Source organism: Ipomoea nil, unplaced genomic scaffold (assembly GCF_001879475.1).
Source record: "Ipomoea nil cultivar Tokyo-kokei standard unplaced genomic scaffold, Asagao_1.1 scaffold2942, whole genome shotgun sequence".
Classification (NCBI taxonomy): Eukaryota; Viridiplantae; Streptophyta; class Magnoliopsida; order Solanales; family Convolvulaceae; genus Ipomoea; species Ipomoea nil.
Genome location: NW_017619370.1, coordinates 785,179 through 800,964, shown reverse-complemented (window position 1 = coordinate 800,964; position 15,786 = coordinate 785,179). Strand labels below are relative to the sequence as shown.

The 15,786-nt window shown below is 36.4% G+C and overlaps 1 protein-coding gene and 1 long non-coding RNA gene across 3 annotated transcripts; one reads left to right on the top strand and one right to left on the bottom strand.

Annotated features, from left to right (window-relative positions):
• Positions 1-7,264: 7,264 nt before the first annotated feature.
• Positions 7,265-15,508, bottom strand: LOC109162466. The gene is made up of 3 exons (XM_019311169.1): positions 15,429-15,508; positions 14,057-14,164; positions 7,265-7,540 (listed from the first exon to the last, which is right to left on the bottom strand). The coding sequence occupies exons 1-3, from the start codon at positions 15,486-15,488 to the stop codon at positions 7,295-7,297; spliced, it is 414 nt and encodes a 137-aa protein (XP_019166714.1). The 5' UTR covers positions 15,489-15,508; the 3' UTR covers positions 7,265-7,294.
• On the top strand, positions 9,722-12,844 carry LOC109162467. Of its 2 annotated transcripts, XR_002051090.1 has the most exons (5): positions 9,722-9,931; positions 11,076-11,114; positions 11,840-12,067; positions 12,290-12,346; positions 12,681-12,844. It is a non-coding gene; the product is annotated as an uncharacterized LOC109162467 (long non-coding RNA). The 2 variants fall into 2 exon arrangements; XR_002051091.1 differs by lacking the exon at positions 11,076-11,114.
• Positions 15,509-15,786: the final 278 nt, after the last annotated feature.

The window sequence follows — 15,786 nt, the reverse complement described above, 5'->3', positions numbered from 1 at the left end:
AAGGAATTGCGCCAAGTCACCAAGGTTACCCAATCGGGCCTTGAGATCTTTCGCCTCCTCGAGAGCCTCTTTCACGGCCTTCTCGGCCAGCTCTTGGGCCCCCTTCGCTTCCCTGGCGGCCTTCTCCGCCGCTTCCCGACCCTCCTTGGCTCTCTTCAATTCGGCCTGGAGCTCAGTAATCTCCCCCAGTCGCCGGTCGGCGACCTTCTTCAGTGCATCAGCCTCGTTGGCCAGCTGCGCTCGACACTGAAGGAGTTGGGTTGCTCGGGATATTTGCAAATAAAGCAATCGAGATTAGCCCGAGCAGAGTCAGTTGTATGAAAGTACGAGACGAAAAGTTTTTACCTCGGCCAGGTCTTGGCCAATCTTCTCGGCCACCTGGGTCGGGGTGAGCTTGGTCATATCCTCCCTGACCGGCCCGGAATTGCCGATCCGGGTGAGGATAGATGCATCACCCGCAATGGCCCCGACCTGGGGGCTCGGGCTGCGCTGGTTCCTTCGGCGCTTTAGCGCGCCGCTTTCCTCGGCTTCCTTCTCGGTCGCCTTTTCCTTGCCCTTCCGAGCAGTCGCCTGGGAGACCAGGACGTCGTAACTCTCGACCACAAAGCCTTCGGCTGTGGTGACGGTTTTGGACGCGCCAATCGGCCAGGCGGTCGGGATTTGTTGTTCCCCGGCTGGCTTGGCCTTGGTCTTCTTTTTCTTGAGCACGATCTTGGCGCGGGGGGGCTCGGGGTGCTTCATCTTCTTCAAAGCCCGCTATTTCTGCAAACAAGAACAAAATGGTTAGAGGGGGATCAGTGTGTGATCGGGGAGTTAGGGTCGGGGACGATCAGTTAGTGTTAGACCTTCGTTCGTCGGCTCAACCAGAGTAGCCGCCTTTGCGATCGTCACGCCCGTTGGCACAGGCAGGTACTTCTCTTCGAGATCGTACCGCGGCGGTGGCAGTCGGGCCTTGTCATAGCACTCTCTCGAGCGGAAGATCTTATACTCGTGGATCTCGCTCGAGATCTTGGAGAAGGCATCCTGGAGGGCCTTTGTCTCGGCCGACGTAACTTGTTTCCTGTAGTGCGTGCTCCACCTCCTCTCGACCGGGAGGATCCATGGGTCGTATTCGACCGAGAAGATCCTGTTCTTCCAGCCTTTGTTGTTCCCGGGCAGGTTCTCGATCATGCACAGGTCCTCCCGGGACTGGATCATCAAAAATCCACCTCCATATTTGGTCGGGAGCGTCTTTACTTGATAGATGAAGTTGAACAACTCCATCGTGCACGCGACCTCGTGCCGAGCGCAGATTTGCGGAAAACAAGCCAAGATCCTATGCGCGTTCAGGCAGATCTGGGCCGGGACCACTCGGTAGTAGCCCAAGAACGCGGTCAGGAGAGAGGAAAATGAGATCTGGATCGGTGCTAGGAGTGAGTCGTAGTGCATCCCAATCCACTTGCCTTCGTGTCGCTCGATGATATTCCCCAGACTCCGACGGGTGTCGAAACGAACCCGACCGGTGAGTATGGCGGAGATCTTCGACGCTTCTCCCGTCGTCAATAGGCTTTCTTGCTGCTCGACACTTTCACTGTTTAAAAACGCGAACTCGCCGTTGGCTGGTGCGGGCGGGGCAGCCGGGTCTTCCTCGACCGGCTCGGGTGTGGCCTCCCGATCACCAGTCGGATGTGCTGCCTGAGGGTAATCCCCAATTACCCGGGTCGGCGTCTCCCGAGCAGCTTCGGTCGAGGAGCGTCATTCGCTAGTTGTAGTCTCGTCGCTCCCGTTGCTCGATCCGCTCGAGCTAGATGACCCTTCCGAGCTAGACGACCTTTGTCGCCCGGAGGTTCTTTGTGGTCGCTCAACGACCTCTGGTGAAGATGCTTCTATGTCGATCTCTTCGCTGAGCTGCTCGACCCCTTCGTCGTAGTCCGCGCCCGAGATATTCTGGCTGTTTGTATCCGACATGCTGTCTTCCTAAAGGGTGGTCGGGACGTTGTTAGGGTCGGGTACGACCCGGTCGTGGTCCGTTAAGGACGTCAGTCGGCCATTGCTAGATAACGAAAAGTAAAAAAGTAAAAGCTAAAGGAAAGAGAACTTATCGAGTGGTTGCAGTTAGCTGAAAGTCCTGAGATTCTGGTTGCTCGACCGACTCTTCCAGTTGCTCGCTCGGGATGCTCCGATCGACTAAGAGGGTTGGTAGAAGTTCAAATGAATTTCAGAAGGGCCTATTTATAGGAGAACTTTTGGGCGAGAAACAGCCCACTTGCGCGAGGTGACCGTTCTGGACTCCGAGGCGCGCAGAAGCTGACACGTGGCACGACTGAATGACAGCTGTCCGGTCGGGTGGCGGCAGACGTTTGGACTTCTTCATCCCGTCTCATTTTTTCCCGGGCGGTTAAAAAGGGCCGGGCTGGGGGGGGGGGGGGGGCTCTTGGTAGGGAATACCCCGACCGACATGCCACGTGTTTTATTCTTGTTTATGCAGGTTATAGGTCGGATATTCTTAGAAGAACCCGGTCGTAACCGACCGGCGCATTGCCTGACCGAAGTCTTCAGTTCCCGATCGATAGCCCTTAGACGAGAGAGTCGAGAGGAGGCACGTGGCAGCGTTAGGCATTAACAGGCAGGGCTTGCTGGGTGAAGACACGTGGTTGCTACGTGGGCTACATGCCGGCCGGCCGGAGCTGTGTCTCCGGCCTAGCGGCTATAAATACCCACGGTGGCAACAGTGGAGGGGACTTTTGGAATGATCGATAGGCTATTTACAGAGCATCCCGATCGCAGTCAGTCGGCCCTCGAAATAGCCACTTAGATTGTATTAGGTCCTTTTACATGATCAATAAAAGACTTTATATGCTTTAACTTGGCCGTGTTATCTACTTTGACCGCATTACGTGGAATTAGTACTATCAGAACGTTATGTTGTGGAATCGTGTCCACCATGTAAGGTGGGCATGGTTCCATAATTTCTATACTGTAGGTTCATAATTTCTAAACCGTAGATTCATAATTTAAATACAGTAGATTCATAATTTATATATAGTAGATTCATAATTTCTATACTGCAGATTCATAATATCTATACTATAGATTCATATTTTCTAAACTGTATAATTATCAAATTATGAACATATAGCTCTGTGATTTGTGAAAACAGAGTTCAACAATTGAGAATATGAACATCGAAAATTATGAACATATAGCTCTATAATGAAGAACATATATTTATAAAATTATGAATATATAGCTATATAATTATGAATCTATAGTATAGAAATTATGAATATGGACCCGTGCCCACCTTGCAAGGTGGACACGTTTCCAAAGCATAATTTGCCCACCACGTTGCAGTATGCCTTTTGCGGGAATACCAATTGCTAAAATTAAACTCTTACCACTATACTAAAAGTTATAACGAGTAACAAAAGTGCAACTTGTTAGAAATAAAGTATAAATAGATTTTGATGATGTAAAATGTGATGCACAAGGAAATTAGAACAACGTACCCCCCACCCTCCCCCTCCCCAGAACTTATTTTTCAATTATCCTAAAATTTTGTAAAGCCAAAAAATAATTCTAACCCATGAAATTTAAATTAAAAATAAAGATAACACATGCAATATATCAACAAAAATATAGAAGGGAATGGAGAGATAAAATCATAGCATAAAGGATGTATTTAATATAGATGAGAGGTCACCTTGTGGTCAAGCGGTATGAAGTGACTCTACATATAACCGAGTCAATAGTACTAAAAAAAATATTAATGGACCCCTAACAGCACGAATATAATTGAAGTGAGGGGTAAAAGAAATATTAATTATTAATGGGGCCCTAGGGGCATGAAGATAATTGAACTGAGGGGATTCAATTAGGAACGTAGATGTGCGCCTTTTAATAGAAATAGCAAAAAGGACTCGTTTGGTAGCACGATATGGAGCATAATTCAAGAAAACGAACAGTGGGGGAGAATGATCCGCATAGGCTATGAGGGCACCGCTTGCTGACCGAGGCGAACCGTGTGTTTGGTGAATGGTGCAGACCGCTCAGTGGAGGGTGCAGATCGCTCAGCCGATGGTGTGGACTGCTCAGGCAGACGATTGGAGAGCTGTACGATGAACATAACAAGATTGTCGCCCTTGTCATCTTCATCTTCAATCTTGACATCATTCTTGACTAGATTTGAGATTATTTGGCTGAAGAAATTAATATGTTGCATCAAGCTAATTAAGTGTAAACCCTCCTGAGTCTTATGCCCGTAAAGTCTCTACTTCAGATGTAGTTTGTTCGTCAACGATTTTTTCATGAACATACCTTTCAATTTATCCCAAATTTCTTTTGGAGTTGCCAAGGTCAAAATGTGATACACGACTTCATATGTGAGACATAACCAAATGGGTACTGTCGCGCGGTCTTTCAAATTCTCCCTATCAGCCTCTTCCTTAATAGTTGGCTTTTAATTTTTGCCTTCATGGTTTTCAGAAGACCTTCTTGTGCCAACAAATAAACCCTAGACTACCATAACCCGAAATTCTATATACCATCAAACTTTGATACTTCGAATTTCACACTCGAACTGGCCTTCTCGACAGTGTTCTGATATTAATTTGTTGAGATTAACAAGAATAAGAAACATTACTTACGTCCACAAAAGTAAAACTATTATTTATTAGTTGTGACGATGATCATAACACATCTAGGATTACAAGCATCATATTTATACCCGCTCTGCTCTTATTCCTTATATGGACATACTCAACATAATATGCTATCCGCGTAATAGATAAACATGAAAGCCACATCATTTATGAGTGGGAAAAAATAGCAGTTTTCTATTCACTAACAAGGTTTAAAACATAGTTTAAATGGAAAAATGTCAAGACAAATAAAACTATATATATGTAGAAAAAAATGCAAAAGATGGCAAACCGTGTTCTATGGTATACACAATAATTTGCGGTGTTTTACACCTAAAGAAGCAGAGGCCATTGGCGTTGTTGGTTCTCTTATAAAGCGTGTTGTTTCTTTGACTGAGGGGAATTGGTTTTTCATTCCCCCTAACTTTATCTTGGATGTTCTTGCTTTGGATTATGTTAATTATTTAAATGAAGCTTTGTTGTTTTTCCCAAAAAAAAAAAAAAAAAAAAAAAAAAAAAAAGGAAGAAGTTACTTTGTATTGAATATGTTCGAATAATTTGATGTCTGGTACACATCATTCACTGGTATAGTAATTAGAGATTTAGAGTTAGTGATTGGATGATCTGATCCATTGACTATAATGAAATTATGATTTGGTCATTGACTATATACTTACCAAATTAAATTTCCAATTATGACAATCTTACTCAATTTATTCGTCCGTGAAAGTTCAATCCATAAGCTGTTAATTTATGGACAAAAAGGCAATTTCACTTATCTAATTGATTAAAGCTTGATCTTAATCCGTGAGACTGGTCGAATCTATATATGATAGTTGCTTGTTACTTATGATAAAAATCATAATATTTATTACAGAAAATTTAATACGAATTCAAAATAAATAAATTGTTACTTATAATAGATATTGTAATACTTATATTTAAAATTGTGATACTATTTAGGTAAAATTGATTGTTACTAATGATAAATATTCTAATAGTTATAACTAAAATTATAATACTTATAGACCTAGTTATGTACAACTCGACCCGTCTCACAGACAATAATCAATTAGACGGTCTTACACAAGGTTTTACCTTAATAATTTGGTAAATTATTTTGGTAAATAATATATTCAAAGTAAATATAATTAAATAATTGATTTAGTAATATTAATACTTAACTAACATAATATTTAACAATATAAGAGTAATTTGGTCCAAAAAAGGTTAAAGTACAATATTTTTTAACATAATGTATAACTAGGCAAACATAAATAATATGGACATAATTCATGAAGACAACTTGTATTCACTCTTATAAGTTAGACTAGTTTTACACGTGCATTGTGCGATTGATTTAATGCTTAATATTTGTATTTAAATAAGTAATTCAAAATATATCAATTCAAAATTATATAGGAGAAGTTCATTATAGTTGGCAGTAAAATTAATGTTTAATTTGTACTTTTTTAAAAAATAGTTATCTAAATACTTATTGTAGTTGGTGTGGTATTAGGTAGTAGATACTACTTTTGGTTGGAATTACTCGAAGTTTTGTTAATTCGCTTTTGGATAGGTTTGACATTGTCTTCGTCTTCATTGTTTGCCCACTTCTTTTTGTTGGTAGTGTCTCATGTGCAATTGGGTTACTGGTGCTAGTTTGCAAAAAGAACACATTTGGTCTAATAAGTTTTGTTATATTAAAGAAATAGGTGCATGGAATCCATGAGTTGATTCTCTTATACTAATATTTATAAAATTGACTCAGTCATTTTTTTAGTCATTGATCATTCTAGATGAATAGATCAAATTAGTCCACAAATTATACTAACACCCCCCCCCCACCCCAATACCCCACATGGCTTATTGCAGGGACAGAGCCAAAGGGCGGGCAGCTGCCCCCCTCCCCAAACCTCCACTCCATATATAACCTTTGTATATATATATGTATATATAGTACAAGTTTTAGTATTAGTATAAAGAAACAGATGAATATTAACAAGAAGTGAGTTAGATTAGTGTGCAAAGCACATATTTTGTTACAATAAAGGTCTAGGTTTCAAATCCTTTGCACGGACGTGTACGCGCCACATAGACACACACACACACATATATATATATATATAATACTTTTTTATATTAATAATGAGATGTGTAATATATGTGTTCTCTATTCAAATTATTTTATCAAAATGTGAATATTTTTATAAAATTTTGATGTGTTTTATTTTTCACCCATATCCAACAACACACACATATATATAATACTTTTTTATATTAATAATGAGATGTGTAATATATGTGTTCTCTATTCAAATTATTTTATCAAAATGTGAATATTTTTATAAAATTTTGATGTGTTTTATTTTTCACCCATATCCAACAATATTTATACCTATATTTCTTGGGTAATTTATTTTTTTATTTTTCAAATTATCTCTTTTATTTTCATGTTTCGCCTTCACTTGAGAAAATTTATGGACCCGTCCCTGCTTCTTCGTCCCCGCTCAACAGAATTCCTGGCTCCGTCTCTGGCTTATTGGATCAACAAATTATACTAAACCCTTGAATGACATTGCAATAATTTTATTTTTACACAAGAAAACATCCAATGTATTCCAGAGGAAATATTTGACCATTAATTAGATAATGCATCATATGATTTGTGGCTTTCAATTTAGATCAATAGTTTTAAGAATTGCTAGAGTTAGAACTCCTACACTCAATTGTTCATCTTCTGCAGCTTCAACAATGGCCTCCATTGCAAAGATGTATTTGCAGGAAACTCTAAGTTCAACAATGCTTAGATCCATTTCTTCCAAGGCCTCTACTATTCTCACAACCAAATCTTGGTGCCCTACTTTCTTGCATGCCACCTTCACTATAATCTTTTTTCCATCCCTTTTCACTTTCACTTCCTGCTCATTATTACACCCACATCTTAGTACAAATTTGCTAGAAATAAAATTAATTTTTAAATTATATTCCACAATAAAGTATTTACTCCATCCGTCCACTTTTATGTGTCTGGTTCGATTAACGAGGCTTGACTTGATGAATTATTTTTAATTCAAATTTTCATAATATTAAGTTTAATATTATTATATAAAATTTATATATTTAAAAATTACATTAAAAGTACTATTAAACACACAAAAAAAAAAACAGATTTAAAAATAATTAAAAATATTAAAAAAATTAATTAACAAAGAAAAAAGAGTTGATTTGACCAATAAATAATAAATAAGACACGTAAAACGGGACAACAGACAAAAAAAGAGTAATGCTATTATACATACCCCTCCTATATTTTCTTTACAATCTTCCTCTCCTAAAGTGACATTATCTGAACTTTTCAATATTTGATTATTAACTAATTTTTTTAATTAGTGGTGACGTCTGCCAATTTATGGGTATCAAATGAATTGAAGCTACATCAGAAGGTGAAATATGGGAGGTGAAATTTATGAAGGATATAAAGTATTTTCTATTAAACTTTAAACTATATAAGCAAATAAAAACAAATTAGTTTGACTAATGAATAGTAAATATTATATATAAAATAAGATAACAATAGTATTTATTCAAGGCGCACTTCCGGATACTGACTGCGGATTTTCCTTGTCACTAAAAAAAAAAAAAAAAAAAAAAAAAAAAAAGTAATTTTAAAGATAGACTGATATATTCACAATTGGGTTTACACTAAATCTTAATTATAAAATCTCATTTGACTTGTGAGATGAGGTAACTCATAACTTATACTAAGTTGAGCAAGGCTACATTTCCCTATAAAAATTACTAAGAATCAATTTTATTTGAAGGGTCATTATTGTACTAAATTTTTTAAATATTTGATTATTACATAAACTTTTTTTTTTCTTTTTTTGGTGGTAAGGTAAACCTCCAACCATTATATTATTTGAGGATGTGCACGGGGTAAACACCGCTTCTATGTAATTGCTTCCAAACTATGCACACTGAAAATGTAAATTGCACTAGAAAGACTCCATGTGACAGATTCGACTAATAAGGAGGGTGTTGGCAAAAATCAACCGCAATAGAATTGACGAACTTATGAGTAGTCAATAAAAATATATACTCCAAATATAACAATGCCACACATGTAAATCACCCAATAAAAAAAAAAACAAAAATAAAAACAATGCCACACATAAGTAATTAAGTAGTGAAAAGTATGTAGTGATTTTATTAGAGATTTTTTTTTTGGTATAATTAATAGATGAAATAATAAGACCTTTTAAAATAATAAGATACTTAAATCACTAAGCCACCTTAACCTTCAAAGTTCAAACAAGAACCTTTATATATACTAATATATTATCTAATTCTATTAAAACATTTACTAATATATATATATATATATATATATATATATATATATATATATATATATAGCAAGTGGATCATGAAGTAAAACCACGCTGTATCGTTTTAATTATTACACATAAGTTTTATTTGACAATATATGTTATTCACTGCGGGAAATCTCGCGTTTTCCGTCCAACATTTCCGTCCAACCGTAAATTGGTCGGTATTTTACTAAAGATTTCAACTTTTTGTTACTAAAGATGGGTGGACGGAAAGTTGGTCGGAATTTCCGTCCAATGCGCAAGTGTTGAACGGAAATTCCGTCCAATACTCGCTCGTTGGACGGAAATTCCGACCAACCTATAGTGTTGGTTGGTAAAGTCGAATTGACTGATAGGTAGAAATTAAAATAGTAGGTATTTTAATATCCGTCCAACGTAATATTGGACGGAAATTTAATATTATTTTATTAGAGAATTGAGAATTTTCTCGGCACCGCTTAAAAAATGGGTGCAGCGAAAAATCAACTCAAAATTAATATCCTTCCCGCCCCAGAATTAACATTTTCCGCCATTTCATTTCGCCCTAGACTAGCATTTTCCGCCATTTCATTTCGCCCTAGACTTGCATTTTCCGTCATCCGCTATTTCTTTGCGATTCTACAGTCCGACAGCCATTCCACCGGCTTCTTCGCCGTCGACGACAGCCGTTCCGCTGCCCTTCCTCTGCAGACGACGACAGCCGATAGCCGACCTTCCTCTCTCCGACAGAAGACGACGACCTTCCTCATTTCCGAGACCAGAACTGACAGACGACGACAGCCATTCCCGCCGCCGCTCTTCCTCCGCCGACGAAGACACCGACAGCCATCGCCTCAGTCTCAACCACAGTCGCCGCCGCCTTTCCTTCGCCGGAGATGCCTCACTCGCCACCGCCACCGCCACCGACCACCCCGTAGCTGCCGATTCCCAAAACAATGGGTAAGTTTATTTTTTATTTTTTAATATTTTATATTAATTTATTTCAATTTTTTGTTAATTGATTTCAAATATTATTGTTATTGTGATATTAGTATCTTATTGACTATCTTATTGTGATTTTAGTAGTTAAGATTGATTAGTGTTGATTATAAACTAGGTATTAGGGCTTGTTCAGTAATAATGTGGAAAAAATGGAAACATGTTAGTGTTGATTAGTAGCTAAGGCAGATAGCTGGAACAGTGAACACCCATTTATAAACTGATTGTCATTTCGCATCAACTCTAGTATCTAGAACAGTGAACACCCATATATATACCCCATAAAACTATTTTTCATTATTTGTTCGTCCAAATTTTTTGCCATCTTTGATCACTTGACCCTTGAATTCTAAAAGTAGCCAACTGTAAAATTCTTCAACTAGGAATAATTGATCAACATCATTCTGTTTATTATTGTTTGTGAATATTTTCGCACTCAAGCTGGGGTTTGCAGCTATGGCAGTGCCAAGCATTTCAATCCTGGAATTATATGGATCTGAGCCCCAACCTCTATATATTTGATTGCTGCATTATCCATTAGTAGCTCAAGTTCAAAAGTAAATGATCTTTAATTGCATTTGCTGCCATTGTTATGCTATCAAAGGAAATTCTTTATTGAATTACATATCTAATACTTATACTCATTAAAGAAATTTAATACTCTTTGTGTGTTTGCTTTCAAGTTCAAAACTAAATGTTCTTTAATCAAGATTGCAGCCATTATTATGCCGTCAAAGGAAATTCTTTATTGAACTACATATCTAAAAACAGTAATACCTTTACTCATTAAAGAAACTTAATATTCTCTGTGTGTGTGTGTTTGGCTGCTTTTTTTTTTTTTTTTTTTCACTACTAAGTCATCTAATGTCAGATACTAGGTGAAAAGGATGGAAAACGAAGTCTGCACTGCACAAATTTGATTATGAACCTAGGTTGAACCACTAGTTATTGATATAATGTTATTTGATTAGAAGAAAGATTTAGTTAAAGCCCATAGTGCACCTTGAAATGGAGAAAGCATTGCATGGATAAACTTAGTCTTATAATAGAGGCTTTAATCTTAACCCTAAACTAATGTGTCTCTGTACCTTTTGAGGAAGCTCAGAAATGAAGAGGGAAAGACGCAACGGAGTGTTGGGATTCCGTAAGTCAATCCCGAAACCCTTGCTTTGAATCTCATTTCTGTTTTGTTGTTTATTTGAGCATAAAAATTAATGGTGAGACTTGAATACAGGGGAAAAAAAAAATTAGGGGTGATTTTGTTTGCTTGATAACATATTTATCAATTTATGATGAAGCCACATTATTTTGATCATTTAATGATTTTAAAGAGAACACTTTCCCTTGCATTTCAATATCCATCCAGTATGTATTTTTTGAGTTGGGTTTGAATCATATTGATATTTTGTGGATTTCTAGAGCACTTACAGCATTCGACACAATGTCCATGTTGGTTACAGTTAGTCCTATATTTGGTGCCTATGGTTGCTTTTCTTCATTGCCCACTCAACACAATAGCAGGATTTTCCAAGATGATTTATTTCTATGTTGTATGCTCCTTGGATTATATATTCATATCACAGTAATTTTCAAATCTTGCCTATAGCTTTAAAATTGCCCAAAGACTGCATTAACTTCTAGATGCTCCTGAATGATTTTTGATTTTTTTTAAATATTCTTGCTTCTTTAAGATGAAAAAGTAACAGGACCTCTCGTTGATATGTCATTATCTAATGTTTAATTGTATTGAAAAGTTATTCTTCTTAAAGTTAAATTTAATTATGGGTCTTTTTTCTCTTCAACTCATATGCCCCATACTCTTCTAAGTAAATTTTCCTAACTAGAAACAAGGTGATTTCAAACCTGCAGAGACACCGAAGAACACTCCAACTTGGGGGTCTGGAGTTGCATCCCTTTGCTTAGTTGTGTTTACTTAGTCTAGCATTGAAGTACCAGGAATAGAAGATGAAAGTAATTTGTCAATGTTGCGTGCAACTCCTATGCTGTCCTCATGTATGGATCCCCTCCAATATAAAGAGAAATAGGAGCAATGATGTCATCATGTATGCATCTCTCTCATGTATGCTGGAAGGAACTGTAAGTTCAGTAAATTTGTCTTCTTTGTTCATTTTGAGTATCCTGTAGTCTTTAAAAATTCTAGGGAAGCATTGCTTTAGTTTCCAGGCTACAGTTCCTTTTAATTTTTTAAACTCATCTTGTTAAGGTATAAGTGTCACTAAGTGCCTGCTTGTTTAGCCTGGTTATTTATTTCTAATTAATTTCCTTGTTGATTGTTTTACATACATTATGTTGTCTCAGGTTGTAAATGTACCTGATAATAGAGCACGGAAACATTCTCGTGGTGACAGTATTCAGGTGTTGCATCTAGACCCATCTCATCTTACTTTCCTTTACTTGCATAACAATTGTGGAGTATCACTAATCTTGAATTAGGATGTAAGAATTGTGGAGTACATCTCTTATACTAAACAAACTTTAGAATTAGGATGTAAGAATTGTGGAGTACATCTCTTATACTAAACAAACTTTAGAATTAGGATGTAAGAATTCAGAAGTTTTCTATTTTTTCTGTGTTAGATTACTTAAACATAAAAGACATTCCTTTAATTTTTTAGTCATTTTGTAAAATGCATAGGTATCTACTCATTCAGTGTTAGATTACTTATATCACGGTCCATTTTTGGTGAAGGTTTACACTTGATCAACTTCATTGAAGGAGGTTGTGGATGCTGCATTGATCAAGGCCATTGAAGCAGTGCCGGATTTGAAGGCTTATTTCGGTGCAACGAGCATACTTATGTAGTATCAAATAAGTATATTTTCATACTTAAGTAGTACGGAGTATCAATCAAGTAGTATATATTTTTTATGAACATGAACATAATTTTTGTTGTAAATAATTTTGATGTTTAAATATATTTTCAATTTTCAATTTTCAATTTTCAATTTAGTGTGTTCATTAATTTGTTTATGACATAATTTATTAACAACAGTTATAAATAAAATTATGATAATTTAAAAAAAATAAAAATATTCCATATGATTTAGGATTTTCCTACCAACAGTTGGAAGGAAAATAACAAAATATAATAGGTGAGTTTTCCGTCCAACGTTGGGTCGGAATTTTCGACCAACGCACGTAGTTGGACGGAATTTCCGACCAACGGACAAAGTTGATCGGAAGTTCCCACGTTTTAAAAATGGTGGGTTACTTTCCGAAATTTCCGTCCGATTTTTGTTCGTTGGACGCTATTTCCGACCAAAAACTATAGTTGGACGGAATTTCCCACGGAGGTTTTTCCGAACGTTCCTTTTGGTCGGTATGTTGGACGGAAACGTCGTTTCCGACCAATATATCGCGTTTTCCGTCCAACATTTGTTGGACGGAAAATGCGAAATTTCCAGCAGTGATTGTATGAACTTTGTCTTTTAGTTTCATGTTTCACACACAATAGTCTCATTATAGTGACACTGAAGTATCATTTTAATTACACTTCATGTTAATTTGATAATATACATTATTGCATGTGTGCTCTGTTTTAGTGTTTAATTTTTCACACTAATTTCATTATAGTAATGCTAAAGTATCATTTCAATTACACTTCAAGTTCATTTGATAATATATGCTATTGTACGTATTGTATATATGAGCTATTTTTTTAGTTTCAATTTTCACACACACTAGGTTTTTTTTATAGTAACGATTAAATTTCATTTTAATTACACTTTAGGTTCATTTGACAATAGATATTATTACATGTGTTCTTTTTTTTTTTTTTTTTTTTTTTTTTTTTCACACATACTAGTTTCACTATATATAGCAAAATTAAATATAATTTTAATTCTACTTCAATTTCTTTTGACAATATATATCTATAACATTACAATAGTCTATTGTATACAAGAATACAACTATGCCCACATTGCCCCCTCAAAAATTAGTTTAAAATTGCACTATTTAAATTTAATCTCTAATGACTAATGTTTGAATAACTTGGTATATATGAAGTTTCACGATATACACATATTATTATTCACAAAGTGAGAGAGAGAGAGAGAGAGTACTTGGATATTATGGAGGATGTAGTGCAACTCTGTTTTGATTGCTTCTAGTTGGAGTTGTAATTTGAGGATGTAAAGGATAGCGTCGGTGATGATAGACCTCGTCTTAACCTTCACAAACAACAACGTAACCTTAATCAAAATCATATATAGGGCATGTTTGGTAAATGGTCGTTGTTAGCTTATTAGGTTAGAGGGTATGACTAGTTGATAATATTAATTGATTGTAAAAATGTGTTTGGTAAATTAGCTGTCAGCTGATAGCTGTTTTGTATAATTTCTTTACTCCAAAAATAATTGAAAAAGTTGTTTTGAGCAGTTTTTTTAATTTTAGCATTTTTAAAGGAGTAAATACCCAAAATGGTCCCCCGACTATAGCTAAATTCACAAAATGGTCCTTGACTTTCAATTTCAATCAATTAAGTCCTTAACTTTGCAATTAAGTCCTTAACTTTGCAATTTTGACATGATTTGGTCCTCCCCATCTATTTGACCGTTTGTTGACCGTGATCGACGATCTCCAGAAGAACCTTCAGCTCTCGTCGGAGTACGTGGAGGCCTCCAGGATGATGTTGCACTGGTTCGGAAACACGTCATCTTCTTCGCTCTAGTACGTACTCAACTACATTGAATCCAAAGGGAGGATGAAGAAAGACAACCGGATTTGGTAGATTGCTTTCGACAGTGGATTCAAATGTAACAGTGCGGTCTGGAAATGCAACCGGAACCTTAAAAAACCGACGGTGGACCATGAAATTACATATATATCCTCAAAAATCACAGTCAACAAATGGTCAAATAGATGGAGGACCAAATCGTGTCAAAATTACAAAGTTAAGGACTTAATTGGTTGAAATTGAAAGTCGAGGACCAATTTGTGAATTTAGCTATAGTCGAGGGACCATTTTGGGTATTTACTCTTTTTAAAGTTACAAAAAAAATTGATTAATTAAATATTTATATTAACTTTTTAACCAAGTTAAAACAGCTAATAGTGGTCACATAGGCTAAAATTGACTACTAAGCTAACTATTTTATCAAACAGGGTTATACAAAATTGACTGATAACTAACTATTTTACCAAACAGGGTTATATATTTAATTTGAGGGAATTCAAACATTAAACACTCCGAAAGCTAAGATAGATTATCGTCATGATGGATCGACTGCAGATCAGATCATCATCATCAGAGATAGATATATAAGATCAGAGTTCAATATATATATATATATATATATATATATATATATATATATATATATATATATATATATATATATATATATATATATATGATTGAATGGAAAGAAAGAAGCTAATTAAGGTTATTGTGTGTGTCTGTGTGAATATGATCGATGATGAATAGTTACATACAGATTTGGAATTGGTAAGAGATTGAAGAAGGCGAAGGTGTCTGCGCAACGCCGCTCTCATTTGGAGCCTTCTTGCTGCCATCTCCGATCCCTCAGCTCTCTCTAAGAAATACTATGAGTACTTGATGAAACCATTAGAAGAGCTGTTGTGACTTTTATAATTAAAAAACGAGAAATATTATATTATTTCTACCCTCAAAAGCAAATATATATAAAATCCCAAAACAGGTGGTTGAATGGGTTTAACATGGTCATAATTAGTTTGATTTTTGTCAACACTTTTTAAGTCAAGTTCATTGCATAGAATCTTTGATTCCTAGTGCAATTTATCTCTTCGGCATGTGTGCTGTGGTTTGTGA